Source organism: Lepidochelys kempii, chromosome 1 (assembly GCF_965140265.1).
Source record: "Lepidochelys kempii isolate rLepKem1 chromosome 1, rLepKem1.hap2, whole genome shotgun sequence".
Classification (NCBI taxonomy): Eukaryota; Metazoa; Chordata; order Testudines; family Cheloniidae; genus Lepidochelys; species Lepidochelys kempii.
In genome coordinates this window covers 46,934,325-46,958,450 of record NC_133256.1, presented here as the reverse complement: position 1 = coordinate 46,958,450, position 24,126 = coordinate 46,934,325, and the positions used below count along the sequence as shown (strand labels likewise).

General features: G+C 40.7%; 1 protein-coding gene across 10 annotated transcripts in view; it reads right to left on the bottom strand.

The window, feature by feature from the left end:
• FRY (FRY microtubule binding protein) overlaps nucleotides 1-24,126 on the bottom strand; it is a 373,522-nt gene that overhangs the window by 311,053 nt on the left and 38,343 nt on the right. For 6 of the 10 annotated variants that reach the window (XM_073341316.1, XM_073341418.1, XM_073341299.1 and 3 more), the window contains one exon: nucleotides 10,557-10,729. The exons of the other annotated variants lie outside the window; for them this stretch is intronic. In XM_073341316.1, the coding sequence (XP_073197417.1) occupies nucleotides 10,557-10,729 (173 nt within the window). The remainder of the gene's footprint in view (nucleotides 1-10,556; nucleotides 10,730-24,126) is intronic. 10 annotated transcript variants of the gene reach the window in all.

The following is a 24,126-nucleotide window of genomic DNA, read 5'->3' as shown; positions in this document are numbered from 1 at the left end:
AATATTTCTGATGTTTAATGAAATACTCCAGATTTTATCAGCTCTATAAAAATGTAATTCAGACAAATTTTCTGTCATATTAGCACGATAACACTATTTTGTGATTGAAGAGTATGTACAGTTTGATGTGGAATCTACACTCTTAAAGTACATTAGGAGCAAAGAGATGGAAAAGACTTTATTTTCTAAGGACTTCTGAACACAGACTTTTAAAAGTGAACTATAAATATCTATGTCTACTAACTACTATAATTTACTGCATTTGAAATTAATTGTTTTTCATGTTTTTGTTTCAAATTCCGATGTTGCTCTCTAATTTCTAACTAACACCTATATACAGCTATAACTGTCATTCTATAACAGGCATCTGTTGAAGAAAAAACAGTAGCAAACATTCATTTAAAAAGCTTTCTTCAAAATGAAGGGATATTTTGTTATATACAGAAATCTACACATTTCCCATCAAAGGACATACATTCAGTATATGCTCTAAATTAAAATTTCAGTATATTTTTCAATTATTATCCTCTAGATAAAACACTGTACAAATGAAGAGTCAAACAAGTAAAATGTATTACTGGGCCAGATTCTTTTTTTGCATTCCAGCCCCAAGACAGATTTATCCTATGCTGGGAAGCAAATCCATGCTGAGAATCTGGTAACTGGCTCCCTGAGGCTCCCCTCCCACCACCACGAGGAAACTTAGGGCTTGTCTACACTGGCAATTTACAGCGCTGCAACTTTCTCACTCAGGGGTGTGAAAAAACACACCCCTGAGAGCAGCAAGTTTCAGCGCTGTAAAGCACCAGTGTAGACAGTGCACCACCACTGGGAGCTATGCTCCCAGCGCTGATAGCTACGCCCCTCATGAAGGCCTGGGTCTTTTAGGGGGCTGGGAGACCTCTCTCTCAGCGCTCTGCCGCGACCACACAAACCACGTTAAAGCACTGCCGCAACAGCGCTTCAGCATTGCTAGTGTGGACTAGCCCTAGTACAGCAATGAATCTAAACCACCAGGTGTTGTTTAATTTGCAATACATTACTTAAGATGGGATATAGCCCACTGTCTATCTAATGGACTTTTTTCACAGGACTACCATCTTGGCCTAAAAATGTGTTTTAGCACCAGTAGTAAGAGATCGTGACACTACAGCAAGGGCAAACTATACGACACCAACATGCAAGGTAAAAAAGTAGCCATAGTAGCAACTCTCTCATCTTTTTCATCTTCACCTTCAGGCTGATTCCCCAATGGAAATGGAGAGCCTCCTTGATGTTCCAAACACAACCTGAGGATAAGGTGGTGCCATCTTCATCATAGGCCTAAAGGAAGATCAAGTGATCTATCTACATAGTCCTTAAGCACCAAAAGCAGTAATACCAATGAATGAAAAAAGAAAACAAATTTGACAACCATATCCATCAGACCTGTTTAGATTTAGAATCTAAAGCTTTCCTTAGAATCATGGACCCACACTTTCTGAACAAATTACATTCAAAAGAAATAGCAAAGGCTTAAAATGATGAATAATAAGGAGGCATATGAATGTGCGAGTGCAAAATTAAAATGTGCACAAGCAAAAAGGCAAAAGTTTTATTCACAGAAAAAAATCAAATTGAGAACAACTGCCATTTATTCAGATTCTTATTTATAAAATTGTGACATTCTCACATCAATTTAGCAATTTTGGAACAGGATTAAATAAAACAGAAAATTAAATTTGAATTAAAGCAAGTTTACTATGAAGTAGCTAATAAAATGTGGAAAATATCAGTTTAACACATTTTTTCCTTTAGCAGAAAATTTAGCTATAAAATGTTTAGAGGATAATGAGTCTTGGGTCAGGAGGTTTTGGTTCTACTTTTCAAAGTGTTCCTGTGTGCGCTTGAACAAGTCACTTAAGCGTTCTATGCCTCAGTTTCCCAGCTATAAAATGGGGATACACTGAAGCACATGAATTACTTCCCTAGCTTACAAGTTTTGGAGGGGAAAAGGAGAAGAAAAGGGAGAAGGAGACCAAGGATGGATTGAGTTAAATCAAAGCAATAATTTTAAATCAGCAAGCAGAACTACTTGATTTAACCTACTACAGAAAATTCTTTCCTGGGTATCTGGCTGGTGAATCTTGCCCTTATGCTCAGCGTTTAGCTGATCGCCATACTTGGGGTTGGGAAGGAATTTTCCTCCAGGGCAGATTGGAAGAGGCCCTAGAGGTTTTTCACCTTCCTCTGTAGCATGGGGCACGGGTCACTTGCTGGAGGATTCTCTGCTTCTTGAAGTCTTTAAACCACGATTTGAGGACTTCAATAGCTCAGGCATAGGTGATAGGTTTTTCGCAGGAGTGGGTAGGTGAGATTCTGTGGCCTGCATTGTGCAAGAGGTCAGACTAGATGATCATAATGGTCCCTTCTGACCTTAGTATCTATCTATAAATAATTGATTTTAATTATGCTTTTAATTTGTACTTTTTAAAAGTATTTTCTAAAAGAAAGGCTCATTCTCATTGGTTGGTAACCATTACAAGTTGATTTGCAACTAAACATAATATTTTACACTTCAGGGAATTCTGGACCAAAAAAATAAAAATTCTACACACAATATTTTAAAATTCTGCAAAATGTATTCATCAATAAATAAATATAGAGGCTCCAGCATGGCAGTGGGAAGCACAGGCCACTGGCTGCATGGAGGTGGGAGATCACCCTGCAGCTCCCTTCCCCCTCCCTCCAGGACATGGACTTGGTGGTGAGGCTGTACCCGACCCTGATTCAGTGCAAAGGCCAGGCCTGCCCCACCCCAGAAACACTTAAGGGCTGTGCCCCTCCACACCAGATGTACCCAGTGTGTGCAGGCAGGCTCAGCCGAGCAGGATCCAAGTGTGGAGGGGCTTAGTGTGGGAGGATCCGTGTGTGGGTGAAAGGATTTTGTGTGGGGCAATCTGGGTGCAGGCGGCTCAGTGTGGAGTCTAGGTGTGGGGAGGGATCTGGATGCACAGAATCTCATGTGGGGGCGGGGTGTCCGAGTGCAGGGGCAATGGACTCTGCGGGTGTGGAGGTCCAAGTGAAGGTGGTTAGGGTTCAGCACGGGGGGGGGGGGGGAGGCGGAGGGGGGAGTATGAGGGAATGGGCCTCGGCAGGGCGGTCTAGGTGCTGGGGGAGTGGTCCTGGTGCAGCCGGTTAGAGCTCAGTAGGGTTGGGGTCCAGGTGCTGGGGGCTCGTCAGGGTGGTCCAGGTGCATGGGGAGTGGGGCTTGTTGGGGTGGGAGTTCAACTGCAGGAGGCACAGCAAGGGGTGGTCTGGGTTCAGGGGTGGGGGTCTGGATGCAGGGGGGTTTCTGGATGCCAGAAATGTGGGGTCAGGTGCAGGGAACTCTGGGTGTGGGGGATGAGGCTTGGTGGCAGGGTCTGGGTATGTGGGGGATCCAGATGCATGGGAGCTGGGTGAACGGGAGAGCAGCTCCCCGTACAGTGACCCCTCCCCCTGTGGCTGAGGAGTGATGAGGGCAGGAAGCGGGGGAGGGGAATGCAGAGCTGGGTGAGGTTTCAGGGTGCAGGGTCTGACCCCGCTCCAGCCACTCTGTGCAGAGGAAGTGTGCTCCTCCCCCACACCCAGCCCAGCTGGGACTAGCAACTGAGCTCAGCATGGGTACGAGCCACCAGCCAGGACATCTCCAGCCCTGGATGGGGTTATGGAGGGCCGGCTGTGGGTGGGGGGCTTTGGCAGGGCAGGTGCAAGAGGGCTCTGGATGCAGAGGATAAGGCTCAGTGGGGTGGGGGTGCAGAGGGTTTGGGGGGGAGTTGTGGGTGCAGGGGGCGGTGAGGCCCGGCAGGGGAGTCTGGGTATGGGGGAGTCCCCAGCCTCGTGCTTCTCCCGCCCAGTGAGTTCTCTCTTTGCTGGCTGCTCTGGGCGCCCAAAACGACATGTCTGCCCAGCTACGGAGGGCTGTGTGACCGCTCTTGCGGCTTCCCTTTGCTTCCCCATTAGAAGCCATTTTTCTAAGGGGAAGCAAAGAAATATGCGGGGAACATGAATTCTGTGCCTGTGCAGTGGCTTAGAATTTCCTCAAGAGTAGTATTTACATGAAACTTGGCGCTTCATTTTTCTAACCCAGAAGATACAGTGTATCCATACACATTTATTTAGGAAATTATACATCTTAATTTGCATTAATTCAGATTTTTAATTGTTTACATTTTTATTACGTTAGAAAGTGTTGAATGATGCATTTCTTAATTACTACATTAAATTTTTACTTGCAATTTGTGTAACACTCTATTTAGATGGAAATTGGAATTAAATTAAAATACACAAACAGCATTTTAATAATTTTTATTAAATAAATGACCTTAAACATAAGCTTCTTTTTTCTCATCAATACCTATTTTGCATTCAAAATTGATTTATTAAACAAAGGAAGTATTATCTGTCGTTAGTGAATTGAACTGACTGTTTCTGGTCACCATGCCCTTCAAGATTTTAGTACTAGTAGATCTCATCATCCCACACCTAGTTTTTATTCATCAGCTAGAAAAGGAAAACAAGCTTTCCTTCTTTTTCAATTTCCAACCAGTTTCTTAACTTTAAATGAACTAGTGAGAGACGACCCATAACTCCTGATAGTGGGGGGACACAATTTAAAGGTTCGGTCACCCCCGGAACAGCTCGAGTCACGCCCCACACCGTTTAAGCCCACCCCCCTCACCCTCAGTCTCCTCTCCAGAAAAGCAGTGGCTCCTGCCTGCTTCTCCCCGTGGGGCGCAGTTTGCCAGCTCTGGCAGCTGCTGTGCAGGGAGGGGGCCCAGATGCACCAAGTGACTGAGCGGGGCCAGAAAACTCTGGCAGAAATCGGTGGGGGGCACATAACCTTGCATACCTCCTCCACCATCTGGAGACCTCTGGGAGAAGCAAGTCCTGTCTCCCCTCTGCTTTCTCTGCCTGGTGCTGTTTGCAGCATTAGGTCCTAATTTACAACTACTGTCCATCATCCTGAACTTGATTATGCATTGGCGCACTGCCCATTGAAGCTAACGGGCCTTCGCATGCACAGAAATACACCCACACAGATCACAATGCAGTATCAGGGTTTTAGAAATGACATAACTACTTTTAACTCAGTACAGATTTAGTCAAACAGGAAGTAGGATTGTTCATATTTTAAAAAAATGAGAATATTACTTTATGTCTTCTTTAAATCAAGACATGTATTACATTTACAATGTGTAGCATCCTTATTAAAAGTAATTAGATTGTGAAATTTCTACTGAGAGTTAGCTAGGCAACGTCAACATCCCCACCCATAAATGACCTTGCCTAGTTTAACCTGTGGTAAAACTATAGTTTCTTGTCACCACTATGGACTATACACTCATGGCTTTTAACAGTTTACTAATTCATCATTTATTAATCGTCTTCAAAACAAGACAATACACCATTCATTTTTTAATAAGATACCACCCAGACAAAGGCTGCATCAAGGGCTAGTATACAGAATCAGCCCTATCAGCTCAGATCTTGTCATACTGAACCAATAGCTCTTACAGCATGAATTCCTCCATCCATATGAACAGATGTTAACTGTAAAGTTTAATTATAATCTCTAGGGCCTGTCTACACTAATTAAAGAACTATATGTTAGCACAGTTCTCAACATAGGTAGGAGAGTCCTTGCTACGCTACATTCTTTATTACCAGGCATTCAGACACTATTAGACTAAATATTCAGAGCAGTGTTGCCAGTCAGGATGTGGAATATATATGGTGAATTTAGTACACCGTTTTCCTGTCATCATTATTAGTTGGTCACTGATATGATCATTCGATTTACTCCCGAATTAAGCATACATACACAGAAAAGCAACTCTGCATCCTGAAGTTTTGAAATTTTTAGGATGCGAATTTACAATGCTTCTTAAGTGATATCATTCTTGTGTTCAGCAATCCTACCAATTTGACCAATCATTTGCTAATGCCAGTGGAAGATTTGTGGTTGACTACTATCTTCTATAGGAGTAAAAAGAAAAGGAGTACTTGTGGCACCTTAGAGACTAACCAATTTATTTGAGCATGAGCTATAAGAATATAACACATTATTAAAGAAGGGCATACAGCATTTTTATCCATTAAATGCTCATTCCAACTCCAAAAAAATCAAAATAAAGAAATCAAACAAAATTGAACCATAAAAAACTCCCACTCCAAGCAGAGTCTTTACTCTGAGAAGGAAGAAGAGTGAGAAACTCAATGAAGTCTAAGAATTCCTCTATTGCTACTGATTTTACATGGGAGGTGCTCAGATGTTATGGTGATGAACAGCAGTATAAAAACCCTAAGATAGACATGAACAGCAGTCAATATAAAAATGCTTTCTGACTTTCATTACATTGGATATGGTCCTTAATTCCCAGTGAAACCAATGGGAGTTTTACATGCAAAAAGACTGAAGAATTAAGCCCACAGGGTTTGTTTTCAAGTGTTTAAAATAAGATATCACTTGGGGGCCACATACTCTCCAATATTATAATGTGCAATTCCTATTGGCAATGCATAAGGACAGCATATGGGCCTTTAGTTTGTTACAATTCAATCTACTGGTCTTTGTTCCAAATTAAAAAATTTCCTTGCAGGTAGAAATTCCACAAAACCTTTTGGTACTATTTAGGGGTGGACAATCAGGTCAATAAAAAATATGTACACATCTTGCAAAGTTAAATTCCTAGTCTTTAGAGGAAAAATTGTTCCAAAAGTTTGAATTTCAAAGAACTGAAAAATCAGTTGCTTTAAAAAATGTCTTAATACATTTTAATCCTTTGACAAGGTTCATTACTAGGGCGCTACCAAATTCATGGTCCATTTTGGTCATTTTTGCGGTCATAGGATTTTAAAAATCATAAATTTGATGATTTCAGCTATTTAAATCTGAAATTTCACGGTGCTGTAATTGTAGAGGTCCTGACCCAAAAAGGAGTTGTGCTGGGGTCACAAGGTTATTGTTGGTGGGGGTTGTGGTACTGCTACCCTTACTTCTGTGCTGCTGCTGCCTTCAGAGCTGGTGAGCAGTGGGCCCTACCAAATTCGTGGCCATGAAAAATGTGTCACAGACTGAGAAATCTGGTCTCCCCCCAAGAAATTTGGTCTTTTGTGTGCTTTTACCCTATACTACACAGATTTCATGGGGGAGACCAGTGTTTCTTAAATTGTGGGTCCTGACCCAAAAGGAAGTTGCAGGGGGGGGTCACAAGGTTATTGTAGGAAGGTTGCGGTATTGCCATCCTTACTTCTGTGCTGCCTTCAGAGCTTGGCGGCTGGAGAGTGGGAGCTCTCCACCAGCAGCAGCAGAGCAGAAGTAAGGGTAGCAGTACTGCAACCTCCCCTACAATAACCTTGCAAACCACCACCACCCCCAACAACCCCTTTTTGGGTCAGGACCCCTACAATCACAACACTGTGAAATTTCAAATTTAAATAGCTGAAATCATGACATTTACGATTTTTAAAATCCTATGACTGTGAAATTGACCAAAATGGACTGTGAATTTGGTAGGGCCCTGTGTATAGTATAGGGTAAAAGCACACAAAAAGACCAAATTTCACAGGGGGGAGACCAGATTTCACTGTCTGTAACGCATTTTTCATGGCTGTGAATTTGGTAGGGCCCTATTCATTACTTTTACTTGTGGTAAGCATTTTTCTCCTCTTCTCTCCTCCTTCCCCCCTCCCCCCCCCCAACCTTTATCCTGCAGCCAAGAAGCACATATAGTAAACTGATTTCAGAGTAGCAGCCGTGTTAATCTGTATTTGCAAAGAGAAAAGGAGGACTTGTGGCGTGTAAGGCACCCTGTCTGGGTTTGTGTGAAGGACTACCTTTGGGGGGAGCAGGAAAGAAGGCAGGCAGACAGACACATCAAGTGCTCTCCAGAGTTTCAGTTTTCATTTATTAAAAAAAGTCTCTAGTTCTTATGATTGTGACTAAAATATGAAATGAGTCTAACCAGTGCAGACACCTGTCTGAGTCTGCACAGAGTCTGAAACAAGAGATCTGATGTATGAAGTGCCTCATTCATCTTAAGGGGTGATAACTTAGATGCCTTTAAGTGTTATCATTGTTAATTATTTCACTGCTCAAAGCACATCAAGAAGGAAGGAAGGAGAGGAAAGTTTATATTATGAATATCTACACATATCCCAAACCTTGGGGTGCAGGGAGGAGTGAAGGACTGGCAAGGGAAGAAGGGAAGGAGAAAATGCGGAATATATGTTTACATTAAAAATATAACAACACATGGTGAGGTTGGAGCAAGGGGACACGATTGATTTTACCTTCCTGAAGGGGGCATTCAGCCTTCAAAAGTCTGGGAAACACTTCAGTAAATCAGGACTGCAGAACATTTGAATCATCAGTATAATTCCATTTCCATTCTACTCTATATTTACATCAGTGACAATCTTCTTAGCATATGTGCAACATATGTGACCAGGATTCATCAGTGACAATGAGAGGAGTCTAGAAGGCTTTTAAAACTTTTCTTACAGTAGATTATTTCTAAAAATTTATCAACTGAAAATTCTACATATAGAGTGATGAAGTTCCAGATAAAGGAACAGACCACATTTCTCCACCCAACTCCACCTACAGCTTGGAGCCAGCAATTTGCATTACTTTTCAGTCACTGTGCACTGTAACATTGCTGCAGTGCATTTCATAAGCGTTGTGGCAGCATTCCAGATGCACAAAGCATTTTAGAGAATTCAAGTCTGAGACAGCACAAACCTTGTGTGGACAAATGCTGGTGTGAGTGATTTTGAGGAAGGGGAAATAATGTAGTGGCAAACAGAAAGTGTAGTCTTTCGTCCAAGATCACCCTGGATGGGGTGAGAGGAGAGTATAAAAGGAAAAGGAGCAAAGCTGAATGGACACAAGAGCATAAGATCAGATCAGAAGGAAGAGAATGATACTGGGTATGGTTACATCCAAATGAAAAAAGTTGGTAGACAGGGAAGAACAAAGAAGAGGTACAATGTGGAAAGAGAAAGAGAGAAAAACAAAAAGAGGAAAACAAGAGAATGCAATAAAGGCAAGAAGAAAATAAGGTAGATACAGAGACAAAAGAAAAGGAAAGATAAGATAGACTATAGTTTGACAGTCACACAGGCAGCACTGCCTCAGGAAGAACCGGTTCAGGCACTGGGAAGTGGTGGAGCTACAGGGCATGCCTGAGTCACCTGACATAAAGCTATTGTAGGAAATGTATTTTTTAAGAGCAAAAATAAAAGGGAAAAAAAAGAGAAGGAAGGGGGCCTTATTTTCTTTAGTGTTCAAATGCTTCTTAACTGATTTTACTTTTCAAAAATATTAAAGTGGGAAGCCCCCTAACATTCCTGTAACTTGATTTTAAGATTCTAAACCCTGAGCAAATTTCACTTTTCTCTGGCATCTGGTCTCCTTTCTCTTACCCTTGCTCCTATTATGATTGTTCAGCTCACCATATGAGCAGAGCTTTGCCTCTGGTTCCCTTATACATCTAGCGGCCTCTAAGGAAAACACCCCATGATTTTAAAAATAAAAATCTCAACAGTTGCTCTTTGGTAAGTGTCTGCATTACAGCCCCATTCCCCAAAGAGGATCTGGGAATTTAAATCAATCTGATTTTTTCAGCTGAAAATAAGATACATATATTTTCTGAAACAAGTTTTGTTCCTTGGAATAAGGATTGTATTTGCTTTGATTATTTCACTGAGATATACCTCCAGTTTCTACAGGAATGAACATAAATATTGATTTTTTTTCTAACCATTTTAAATCTGGTAAAAAAACCCTCATAATTGGTCCGAATACTGCTCTGCAACAGATGCTTCCATGTTTTCCTCCTAATCTCTTGCTTATTTTAGACACTATTTATAGATTTTTTTAAAGTATATATTTTATTCTGACTGAAATATACGGATCCAGCTTGTTCATAAATTTTAACAACCAGAGGTTAAACTGAATCATTTACTACAAACATCTTCAGGCTCCAATGCAAGACAGGAATTCAAAGCATGCATTTGAGTATTTAATGGTTTTAATTTCTGGCTACATAAAAACCACCAGCTTCACTGAACAAGTCCATGCTTCTCCCACATCCCAACAAAAAGAAAAAGAGACACTGAAATAATTAAAAGTGCAAGCTGGACATCTCAGTATCATAATTAAATAGTTAATTAGCTGTGCTCTTTGTAAATCTGATTGAGTAAACACAGAATTGTAAGCATTGTAATACATGGAAATTATTTTTTTAATGGTAAGCATTAATATACCAAGCAAACAAAATGAAAACAAAAAGCCCAAGAACGCTGTCTTTTTAGTTACAGTTTAGACCGGTGTGTGTCATGCTGCTGTACTACAAACAACAGCCATATTTCTTCTGTCTTATAAATCTTAGACAACACCTGTAGATAGATTTTATATTGAACATAGTCCATCTAATAATTGTTTTAAATAATCACTGCATTCCTCAAATATCATCACAAAGTTTAAAGAGGTACTGCACCAATCTACTAGTAAACATAGCACGTCCTACCTGGAAAAATAGAAGGTCTTTTCTTAGGGCGCCTTGGGTGTATAGGTTCTAAATTCTTAATATTTCTTTGAAACTTTCCTTTAATGTCATTTCCAAGGAGGAGGTCTGGTGGTAGGCTGCTCCGTCTTGTTGATTTATAATCAGTGTGATATGAATTCAGTTTACTCTTAGTCCTAGAGCACAAATTGTTGTCATCAATTGCCATTATAGCAGACTAATTTGTAAAGCTACCCCAGCATAAGACCAAACAGTAAAAATCTGCACACTCAAAGGCTTATTTGATGGTGGTTAAACTCCTAAGCAACACCTGATGTTCTCATGCCTAACTCTGCACTTGTTTGGTAAGTTTAGCACGTTGATAGGCGTGGGCTAAAACAGGTGTAGAATTACTATGTAGCCCCTCCTTTCAATGCTTAAACAACACAGGGGAGGAGACACACTGAAATCATTAGATTAAAAGGTTTTGGATCTCTAGAAAGATTCAACAAATCTGAACTCACCAGCTCCTGCTGCATAAAAGGGAAAATTTGCTTAATAACAGCCACTGTATGGGGTACTAGATGCATCCGATGAAGTGAGCTGTAGCTCATGAAAGCTTATGCTCAAATAAATTTGTTAGTCTCTAAGGTGCCACAAGTACTCCTTTTCTTTTTGTATGGGGTATTGTACTTCATGTTTCATCAACTGTATTTCACAGTTCAGTTCATTAATGTTTTATCAGCATGACAAACTAAACAAGTTGTTGCTCAACTGTTAAACAAACAACAACAACAAAAAGCACAGACCCTCCAGGTATCTGTCAGGGGAAGGAAGGTACAGTTTGACCAGTGTGTTTGGGTTTTTAGCTGGGGCCTGTGTCCATCTGTCTCAGAATGAGTGTTACTATCTGGCCAGAAGTAGAGCGCATTTTGAGAGTAATGCCCCAGAGATTTTTATGCTCAATTTCTGTATTAGTTTGGTTTCTACTCTCGGAACCACTGTGGCTTGTTTTCTGAACAACATAGTGTTTCTGAGATTATATATCTCTAATTATTTAGGCTTCGTAATATATATACACACACACATGCCTACACATATTCTCTCTCCGCACCCCTGCCCCAAGAACAATTTTAATAAATGGCAGACATAGCAGAGACATTGGGAAGGAGCAGTAATAACATTATTCCTTAACTGTAGCCAGGGTTAAAATGTGGCAGCCTAAATAGTCAGAAGTTTACTATTTTGATATATATTCTGTACATATAGAACATATTTACAGACAAACAGAGAGGTCTGCACAATTTCCATTTAACAAAAAAGTAGGGATAACCTGCCACTGAAACCACATGATGTTTGCACAAACCTTTCAACAAAATCTTTTTGCTGTCTTTGGATTCTAGAAAGGCAAAGTGTCAGTGCATCCATGTCTTTGCTATAGTTTTGTAAATATACAGACAAAAATCACTAGTAAAAGAAAGTCATCAAAAGTCAGCACCATTGCAATTGCCATAAAACCATTCACTGAGTTTGTCTGACATTTGTATTATTTTAGGGGTTCACAGACTGATGGGAGTGAAGGTGCAAAACCATGTGAACTGAATCTGCCAGAAAAGTTCAAACTTGTGCAAAAGAGAAGCCAGCAGATATTGCTCTGTTGAAATAACAACTTTTAATAAGCCGTTGGTGAACAAGCAGGGTGACAATTCTACAAGTCTCAGTAGCCAGTCTTTAGCTGACTGATGTTAAACAGGCCCTGTCACAACATTACACTGCCTCTGCAGAGGCACCTCCTTTCTTTCTTTGAAACATTTCCTCGGCTTTCAAAAGAAGGATTTTCATATTGTTTTGCAAGGTGCACAGATTTAAGAGTTTGTCAACAGGATCATGATTCTATGAACTTTTAAACAATTTTAATCACTGGATTCAGATAGTTGGGGATCTGAAGTTCATCAAGGCTCCCAGGTGTGTTCTACTAACACCATGCACCTATAACAGGAAAAATTAGAACTAAAAAATGGCTGGACATCCCAATGTGACAGCTGGGATGCTTTAACTTTAGCCTGATTAAAGTGAAGGTGGTAGCTAGCCTCAGGAAACAGAGGTCCTTAAGATATTTGCAGATTGTGGCTTCTTTCCAAAATGAGAGATCCATTAATGCCAAAAGTTGGAATGGGTCATTGTCTTGGATCCATGCCTTGCTACTGGTTGGAACGGAGGCTGTGGACAGAAATCTAGAGTGTGACAAGCCAGAAGTGGTTTACTTTACTGTGTGTGGGGCTTAGACCCACTTCTGCACACAGGCCTCGAAAAGACAGACAAGTTCTTCCACAGGTTTCAGAGTAACAGCCGTGTTAGTCTATATTCGCAAAAAGAAAAGGAGGACTTGTGGCACCTTAGAGACTAACCAATTTATTTGAGCATGAGCTTTCGTGAGCTACAGCTCACTTCATCGGATGCATACTGTGGAAACTGCAGCAGACTTTATATACACACAGAGAATATGAAACAATACCTCCTCCCACCCCACTGTCCTGCTGGTAATAGTTTATCTAAAGTGATCATCAAGTTGGGCCATTTCCAGCACAAATCCAGGTTTTCTCACCCTTCACCCCCCCACACAAATTCACTCTCCTGCTGGTGATAGCCCATCCAAAGTGACAACTCTCTACACAATCTTCCACAGTGCATTTCCAAAAGAATTCATATAGTGGTGCAGCTTAGTGCAGTGCTAAGAACCATGGGATAAGCATCCAGAAAAGTCCTAGTGCCTCATATGAGTGAGTACATCCCCAGTGTGCATACAGCAATTCGAGTATACCTTTGCACTGGAAACACTCACACACAAGCTAGGCTAACCTGGATGCTGATCACCAGGGTTAACTCGCAGTGAAGAAATACCAAAGAAAGGAGTTTATAGCTCTAGGCTGTTACATGCACCAAACATTTCAGTGATAAAGGTCTGTTTGTTTTTTTCTTAAGTTCCTCAAAAATAATCTACCACTCAGATCAACATATCAATACCTCAGGCCAATAACTATGTAAATACCCTGAGCCTTCATGACTGGTCATTACTTGAAGCTAAAGCTGCCTTAACTAAAACATGATCCACTTTCAAAATCATATCCAGATTATACTGGAACTAAGGCCTTGTCTACACTTGGAAATTTACTAAAATAGCTATTCCAGAATAATTATTAAGACCCTGTACGATCACTCTTATTCTGGAATAAGAGTGCCTTTTCTGACTGAGTTTAATTTATTTTCACATGATACCAGAATAGTTATTTTGGTAAACGTCCAAGTGTAGACAAGTCCTCAGTAAGAGAGGAGGCAAAACAGCATTGGTAGAACTAAAAGTGGGCCTAAATTAATTAGATTAAAAATTCTAATTTTTAGAAAAGGGAAAAAGCTGTTAGTACGATTGTTCCATTATAAATTACCTTTGAAAGCTTCTGTACTATAAAAAAATGCACTATGATGTGCCCTGGCAAGTGCTGGAGAGGATGTAGAAGGAAGGGACACACACATATGATTGTCAGGAGCGGCCTGTGATACGAGATTTTTGAAAATAAATCTTTTCAGTTATACAGAACATTACCAGTAAATAAATACGATTAATTCCCCAAACCCTAATTTCCCCTGATATCGAGACTAGAGGAAATTTCATTTAAATGAGACAGAAGTTAGTAGCTCAAATTGTACAACATCAAGACATGTGGTTGCACTGTATTGGAAACAGATTCTAGTAAAGGAGCAATAGCTAAATCAATTGGAAGAAATACAGCTAGGTGAATTCTCAGCCAACAATCAGCAGAAAATGTAAGTATTATGATTCCCCCTGAACTAATCTAAACTGGGACTCCATTATAAAACTACTTCCAGCCCTGACAAGGAAGCAAACAAACTGTGAAGGAGGAGTAGCAGTTAAGGAGAGCTGAACTACAAAATCAATTACTAAACTGGGCCAACATCATGGTAGAAATATCCACAACACAAGAACGGGTAGTAATGGGGGAGGTTTTCTACCCAGACATCTGTTGGGAAAGTAATACAGCAGAACACAAAACTTCAAAAAAGTTCCTGAAACATATTGGGGATAACATTTTGTTTCAAAAAGTGGAGGAAGTAACCAGGAGAATAGCCATTTCAGAGTTGATTCTGACTAACAGGGAGGAATTGGTTGAAAATCTGAAGGTGGAAGGCAATTTGTGTGAAAGTGATCATGACATGATAGATTTCATGATTCTAAGGAAAGGAAGGAATGTGAGCAGGGGAATAAGGACAATGGACTCCAAAAAGCAGACTTTAACAAACTCAGAGAACTGGTAAGTAAGAGTCTGAAAACTATCCCAATGTGAAAGAAAGATAGAACAGTAAGAGGCCAATATCCGAAAATCAAAAAAGAATCCTAAAAATTGAAAATATGGGAAAGTCGCCAAAGATGAGCTCAAAAGAATAGAGGGACAAAATCATAAAGATGAAGGAAATGAGTTGCACTGAGCAAGAGATATCAGACAATAAGAGGAGGTTCTATAACTACAAGAGAAAGAAAAGTGTAGGTCACTACAAAGTGGAGGAGGAGATCCAATAACAGATGACATCAAAAAGGCTGAGGTGTTTAATGGCTATGTGCTTCAGTCTTCACTAAAAAGGTTAATACTAATTAGATACTTAACACAATTAATATTAACAACAAGGGGGAAGGAACACAGGCCTGAACAAATTCATCCTTGGCGTGATGAAGTATCCACCCCACACAAGCCCGAAATAGGTTAATGTGGGCCAAAAGGAGCCAATTCACTTCAGATGCTGCACTTGGAGGAGAGCAAGAATTGATAGGACCAAAAGGCAGATGAAACCGAGTTAGCGCAGGAGCTGGGACAGGATTATAAACCAGGAAGGGGCTGCAGGGATGAGGTCTGCAGTCACTCCTTAGAGGGAAAGGGAGTTGGCCAGGGACAAGGAGGAGTTCCAGGGGGATAGTAAGATCTGGCTTAGGGAGTCTCGCAAAAGGCTGAGACAGGTGAAGTAGCCATGGAGAGCAAAGGAATCTCCAGTAGTAAACCAGAGACAGGCAAGGAGATAGAGAAGTGGGGTAGGAAGAACCAAGAGAAACAGCAACAGGGTCTCAAACTAGGGGTATGTCTACCCTACCTGCCGGATCGGAGGGCAGTGATCAATCCAGAGGCAGTCGATTTATCGCGTCTAGTCTAGATGCGATAAATTGATCCCCGAGTGCTCTCCCATCGACTCCTGTACTCCACTGCCATGAGAGGTACAGGCAGAGTTGACGGGGGAACGGCAGCAGTCAACTCACCGTAGCGAAGACACCACGGTGAGTAGATCTAAGTACATCAACTTCAGCTACGTTATTCACATAGCTGAAGTTGCATAACTTAGATCGATCCTCCCCCACAAGTGTAGATCAGGGCTAAATACACTTAGATTGCTAGTCTCAGGGCCCTGGCTGGAACTCAGAATAGCAGGGAGGCCTGGATTTCCCTACCAGCCACGAGGAAAGTGATACAGGATCTAGAGACATGGAACAGAAGACTGTCTGAGGTGGCATCTGGACAGCTTTTCCAGTGGGATTTTGTTACCCTGGAATGGGGGGACTCTATAGTGACCTTCCAGAGGGCTGAATCATCCCAAGGCACAGAGAGAGAGAGAGAGGGACAACAGCGTGAGCAACCAACGGAAGGGTGTGCCAGATGGGGTGAGAGCTAATTCCCAGAACCAGGCCACAAGGTGGCGCACCTGCAGTGAGGAGAGCCCTTCACACTAGCGTACTTAAGGAACAATCCCAGAATGATTGGCAATTATCTTTGAGAAATCATGGAAGACTCATGAAATACCTCTCTTTAAAAAGGGGAACAAAGAGAGTCTGAGTAATTATAGACCAGTCAGCCTAACTTTGATACTTGGAAAGATACTGGAACACATTATTGAACAATGAACTTGTAAACACCTAGAAGATAATAGGGCTATAAGTAACAGCCAACATGCATTTGTCAATAACAAATCATGCCAAACCAATCTAATTTCCTTCTTTGACAGGACTACTAGCCTAGTGGATGTGGGGAAGTTGTAGGTGTTATATATATTGATTTTAGTAAGTCTTTTGACAGTTCCACATGACATTCTCATAAGCAAATTAGGGAAATGTGGTCTAGATTAAATTACTATAAAGTGGGTGAATCACTGGTTGAAAAAACACACTCAAAGAATAGTTATCAATGGCTCACTGTTAGACTGGGAGGATGTATCCAGTGGGATCCTGCAAGTGTCTGTACCAAGTCAGGTATTACTCAATATTTTCATTAATGACTTAGATAATGGAGTGTAGTGTATGCTTATGAAATCTACAGATGGACACCATCCTGGGAAGGGGTTGCAAGCACTTTGAAAGACAGGATTATAATTCAAAACTACTTCGACAAATTAAAGAATTGGTCTGAAATCAATAAGATAAAATTCAAAAAAGACAAGTGCAAAGTACTACGCTAAGGAAGGAAAAATCGAATGTACAACTGGCGGTAGTACTGCTGAAAAGGATCTTGGGGTTATAGTGGATCACAGATTAAATATGGGCAAACAAAATGATGCAATTACAAAAAAGGCTAATATTCTGGCATGTTTTAACAGGAGTATCATATGTAAGAAAAGGGAGGAAATTGTCTAACTCTGTTTGGCACTGGTGAGGCCTCAGCTGCAGTACTGTGGCCAATTCTGGGTGCCACACTGAGAAAGATGTAGGTGAATTAACTAAAACTAAAACTAAACTAAAACAATCTTTAAAAAAACTGAAAAAGGGAAAGTTAACTTCCTTGGTGAGCTTGTAGGAGGGGGAAGGAACAGTTCCAGGGAAATCTGATTAAGCTCCTTGACATTTTGTCTTTTATCTGCAGGAGAAGCACGATCACATGCATCTACTGCTTTTCTTTTATACCTTTTATGAGTCTCATTTGGGGGATTTATAATCTGAGTAAACTCCAGATCCACAAGTAGTTGTGGATCTGAGCAGTGATCTTGTGCTACCACCATTGCTGTCAGCATGGACAGAACCGTGGCATCCGAACAGACATTCTGAATGGTAATACTTGTTACAGTAGGGGGTATGACTCCCTTTTAAAGATTTACCTTGAGCACATCTCAGGCTTCAGTCTAGAATCTAAGGAGGTTATTGGAACCAACAAAGGAATTCAAGAGACTCAGAATCGTGCTTGGCCCTACTGTTGGGGGGGCGGGGGGAGTGTTTCATTATGAGCCACCATCTTTTTTGGAATTGAGAGTATCAGATCCAAAGCGGTGATCTTACCTCTTATTTGTTGCAGTGGCATAATGACATTTTGCTGCAGCATCACCATATTATGCTGCAACAGTGCAATGTCATGTTTCACAGACCCTCTCAAAAGTTATTTGGGGGATACAACATGAGGGTCAGAACAGTGGTTGGATTGCGCAGTAAATGTGTGTGCCAGGTACTCTAGCATAGTTAAAAGCATGCTGAATTAAACTAGAGAAGACATTCCACGTTTAGGAACTCACAGTACTGTTATCTTCTTATAAGCTCAAAGAATTACCTAGAGTTAAAATGGTTTGGATGTGCCACATACAGGGCAAATGAGATGACAGCTTGAGCAACCACCTCACTGACTGTTCCAACCAAGATGCAATCCTTTAACACGTACAACCTCCTTACCCACCCACAAACTCACAACACTCCACTTGCCATCCTCTGAATGAATTGTGCATATAAACATTACCATGGAGAAACTGCTAGGGAAAAGGGAAGAGTTTCCCAAGACTTGCCTGTACTGTGTCTGGGTCATATAATTGTCTAATGGATGCATCCCTTTAGGAATGCCTACCTGAATGTGTCTTCCCATCATCTACTATAGCTACAGTGGTTGAGGTTCATGAGATTAACAGCAAAGGACAAAATTCTTTTATTAAAGTTCTTACAAGATTCTTGCTAAAACTAATGCCAAATATGAAAACACCAGAGAAAATTATAGCATGCTGTGGATGGACTTGGCAAGTATGTGGTAATGTAGAGCAAAAAAATTAAATTAATATAGGCTGTTGTCAAAGCACTCAATATAATAAGTAAATGTCTATAACATTTTTCTCGATAGTGTCTGGGTTTGTTTAATGGTTGTATAAATATGCTGACTCCCTCAAGAAAGAAGAATAAAGTTCCTTTCCATTTCCTCTCTATATATGGGCCATTTATATAAAAGGATTTAAATCTAGGTAGTTTATCTCCTAGAGCATGAAGCCAGGGCCAATAACAGTTTAGTTGTTTAAAGAAGGCTCGCCAAAGGAGAGGAATCATAAGCTCAAAGCAGGACCAATCCCCAGTTTTTGCCCCAAATCCCTAAATGGCCCTCTCAAGGATTGAGCTCACAACCCTTGGTTTAGCAGGCCAATGCTCAAACCACTGAGCTATCCCTCCCCGCAATCTTGTATCACACGCAAAATGTGGCAAGATTCTGACTCTACTTGAATATTCCATAGTTCAGGGTGTTCCACTGTGAATGCCTCGGAGACCCCTCCCAAACTAAGAAGACCAGTAGAGTAGTGAGCAAAGGGAGTCTCTCCGGGCTTTGCTTACAATGCTATGGTGTAGACACTACTTATGCAGATAGGAGGGCTTCTCCTGTCAGGATAGGTAATCTACCCATCTGAGACAAAGCAGCTAGTTTGTTGGAAGAATTCTTCCATCAACCTAGAGTTGGCTGCCAGGGGTTAAGGTGGCTTAACTATGTCGCTCAAGGGTGGGGATTTTTCAAATCCGTGAGTGACGTAGCTGGGTCAACCTAACTTTTAAGTATAGGCCAGGCCTCACATACACACCAAGTCCTTTAGAGCTCTCAAGATTAAAAACAAGGATTTCAAAATGAACCTGTTCTTCAGTGGGGAGACCAACACAGAATATACAGTTTTGGCGTGATGTATTCCTGTAGCTTGGACTAGTTATAATTTTCTTGTGCTTTCAGAATCAGTTCAAGATAGAAGTAGTAATCCATTATAGCATAGATCTGTGACTATATCTGCATCGAAGTAAACGCACAGTCAGTCTTCAGGACAATAAAAGATGGGGGAAAAGGCATTCTTAATCACAGCTATTTCTACCTGAGTGTCCATGAAAAGTGATGATATAGGGCCTGATCAAATGCTCACTGAAGTAAAAAAAAATCCAATTGATTTCAATAGGAATAGAATCATAGAATCATAGAATATCAGGGTTGGAAGGGACCCCAGAAGGTCATCTAGTCCAACCCCCTGCTCGAAGCAGGACCAATTCCCAGTTAAATCATCCCAGCCAGGGCTTTGTCAAGCCTGACCTTAAAAACCTCTAAGGAAGGAGATTCTACCACCTCCCTAGGTAACGCATTCCAGTGTTTCACCACCCTCTTAGTGAAAAAGTTTTTCCTAATATCCAATCTAAACCTCCCCCACTGCAACTTGAGACCATTACTCCTCGTTCTGTCATCTGCTACCATTGAGAACAGTCTAGAGCCATCCTCTTTGGAACCCCCTTTCAGGTAGTTGAAAACAGCTATCAAATCCCCCCTCATTCTTCTCTTCTGCAGGCTAAACAATCCCAGCTCCCTCAGCCTCTCCTCATAACTCATGTGTTCCAGACCCCTAATCATTTTTGTTGCCCTTCGCTGGACTCTCTCCAATTTATCCACATCCTTCTTGTAGTGTGGGGCCCAAAACTGGACAAAGTACTCCAGATGAGGCCTCACCAATGTCGAATAGAGGGGGACGATCACGTCCCTCGATCTGCTCGCTATGCCCCTACTTATACATCCCAAAATGCCATTCGCCTTCTTGGCAACAAGGGCACACTGCTGACTCATATCCAGCTTCTCCTCCACTGTCACTCCTAGGTCCTTTTCCGCAGAACTGCTGCTTAGCCATTCGGTCCCTAGTCTGTAGCTGTGCATTGGGTTCTTCCGTCCTAAGTGCAGGACCCTGCACTTATCCTTATTGAACCTCATCAGATTTCTTTTGGCCCAATCCTCCAATTTGTCTAGGTCCTTCTGTATCCTATCCCTCCCCTCCAGCGTATCTACCACTCCTCACAGTTTAGTATCATCCGCAAATTTGCTGAGAGTGCAATCCACACCATCCTCCAGATCATTTATGAAGATATTGAACAAAACCGGAATTGGATCCGATTCTCTAAATGCTTTGGGGCAGGAACCATTTCCCTCACATTTGTTTATTAAGAACCTAGCACACTTTGGCACTATAAACATGGTGCATAAATGATAATATTTAGTTGTCAAAAGACTCCAAATTTGGACACCACCTTGACAACAGGAGGGGAGGTGCCCTCCTTTAACAGCAAGGACAATTCTTGCTAGGTCTTCAAAAGGTTAACTTAGTCTGTAGTCACCTCTGTGTTTCTTGTACTAGACAGCTATTTTATCATCTGGGTCCTTCTTTCAGGACCTTCTGATTCACTCAGACAGTGGGATAGCAAGGAAACAGCACTATTTGTACTTAGTGAGGAGGTGACTAGATAGCATGCAAGAGATGCAACGGAGAATTTTGAATGTGATTCAATATCTGTAAAGATCTTGAGAATCCTTTGATTTCCTATATACTTGCAGGATGGAGGACTATCTGAGGAAACAATGATTTTGAAAAGATTTGGGAGTCACGGTGGATAATCAGCTGAACATGAGCTCCCAGTGTGAGCTTCCCAAGTGCACGCATAAAACAGGGGAATCTCAAGTAGGAGTAGCGCAGCTATTTTGCCTCTGTGTTTGGCAAAGGTGTGATCGTTTTTGGAATACTGTACAGAATACTGGAAATTAGGTGTAAATTCTTAATGGTGAGAGTAATTAACCATTGGAACAATGTACCAAGGGTAGTGGTGGATTGTCCATCACTGACAATTTAAAATGAAGATTGGTTATTTTTCTAAAAGATATGCTCTAGGAATTATTTTGTCGGAGTTCTATGGCCTGTATTATACAGTAGGTCAGACCAACTGACCACATTGATCCTTTCTATAAAATATTCTCTCTATATCTGCAATAGGCTGTCAAAAGCTGGGTTAGCACTTCAACAAACTCCAGTTTCAGGTACATAGCCAGTGATTTTCACCAACTCAGTGGTTTGACTTTCTTTAACATTTTATCAGCAAACACGTAATGCTTAATATTTTTTTTTAAAATATCAAAATGATTTCAATCAATTACCGTAAATGTTGGCCTTTAACATGTTATTTAAAATTATAATTTTAAACAGCTTTATTTTTAAAAGGTAAACTGTATTTAAATATAAAATCATACTGAAATTAAAAAAAAATCTGATTTTTTTTAAATCGATTTTTATCCACCCACTTTGCAAATATGTAGAAAAATAACATGAATTAAAACAAATGATTAAAACTGACTGGATTCTTAGGCAGGCAGGCAGACAGAATCCAACCAAAAGAAAGAGGGGGCTTAAGACCCAGTGTATTTTCTTGAAATCTCACATTAAAGCCTGCCATTTTATAGTCCAGAACTAACAAGCAGGAAGACCAGACTTGTTGGTCTGACAAGTTTCAGAATATTATTTGCCTATACTGTTTACAAATCATTTTGAGGAAGTAAAGAAATTGGACCAGTTTTTCCCATTTCTTTCTGTATAAACTAATGTTCTTTCTGTATAAACACATTAGGCATTTTAGAGCCCAAATCCACTGCCATGTAGCAAATTTGTAGATTTAATGATCACTTTCAGAAAAATATTTCAATATTCTTTCAGTGATCACTTTAGATAAGCTATTACCAGCAGGACATTGTAAGGAGAGTGATCACTTTAGATGAGCTATTACCAGCAGGAGAGTGGGGTGGGGGGAGGTATTTTTTCATGCTTTGTGTGTATAAAAAGATCTTCTACACTTTCCACAGTACGCATCCGATGAAGTGAGCTGTAGCTCACGAAAGCTTATGCTCAAATAAATTGGTTAGTCTCTAAGGTGCCACAAGTACTCCTTTTCTTTTTGCGAATACAGACTAACACAGCTGTTACTCTGAAACATGTGTGCAAATATCTGTGCACACAAACACTAACGATCCTTTTATTTTTAATGATCTGCAAACACACTCATAAAAATAGTTGAATATATGGAAATAAAATAGGCATTGGAAATAATCATGGATAATAAAATAATTGACCTTATTGCTAAATACTGGCATGTCAACACCCAAAAGAAAATGTCAAAATAGGAGACAATTTATTAAAGCAGTTAATGTAATACACAAATAATCATTCAGAATCAAGAACTCCCCCAATTAAATTGGACTAAATGCACAGGAGCTATATGCAATTTTTTCCAGTTTATTCCGTGTCCCAGAGTGGTGGTTTTGGGGGTTGTTTGTTTTTAATAGGGAGCATATCTGGACCAGAGCTCCGGATAGGTCCTCCTGAAAAGATGCTTTGATGAGCCAATTACCTAAATGGGATAAAACGAGGATATCCTGCCTTCGAAGATGTGCTGCTACTGCAGACAGGCACTTTGTGAATACCTGAGGCTTAGTCAAGAGGCCAAAATGGAGAACTCTGTACCAGAAATGGTCCTCTCCCACAATTAAACAAATATATGAAGATCCATTAGCAATATGGAAATATGCAACTTGCATATCAAGAGATCAAAATCAATTTGGATTGGATAAGGAGGGAATAGCTGATGATAAGATTAACAGATGGAACTTGAACTTTCTGATGAATGGGAGTTGAGCTTTCGCTGGTCTAAGAATGGACTGAAGGCCTCCATCCTTCATTTGGGATCAGAAAGATTCTAGAATATAAAACCCTATCCATGGAATTCCCTTAGAACCTTCTCTGTCTGTGAAAAGGGAAAAGAGCAAGAGTTTCAGGAGAGGTATTGTATTGAAGTAAATAGAATAGCCCCTCTGAATGGTTTCCAGGATCTGTCTGTCTGTCATGATGGCACTTCAGATGTTGAAGGAATGGAAATGTCTGTTTCTAAAGAGGGGAGGGGCAGGGAGATGAGGTTGATGGATTAAGATTAGTCTAATGCTCTCAGGTGTCTTGTCAAACCTTAGGTCCAAGGTCTGCCATGGAAGACAAGGAAGTTGCTGGTTTACTTTTCATCCAAAGTTTATATATTTTCCTCCTTTGTTGTTGTTGCTGCGGAGGAGATTGTTGCTGGAACTGCCATGTCTGAATGAAGTTGGAGGATAAAGAAGAACAAGAGTATTATTGTTTATTCTATGTAAAGGCAGGAACACCAAATCTTCTAACTAGTTGGAGGATCCAAGAGATTTAGCTGTGCATTTACCATCCTTCAGCTTTTCTAGAACTTGGTCTGTCCTTGTACTGAACAGACCATCTCCCTCAAATGAAAGTTCTTACACATGTTTTCTCATTTCTAACGGAAGCCCAGGATCTCAGCTACGAACGTCAGAGAAGACAAATGATCCTCTTAAAACATGCTTGGATACTAACTGACCTTCAGAGATTAGGACTTTCTCCAGCTTCTTTTGGTCTTCAGGAAGGGTTATGGTGAAAGTGGCCATCTTCTTCCACAGGTGATGATGATACCTGGACTTTG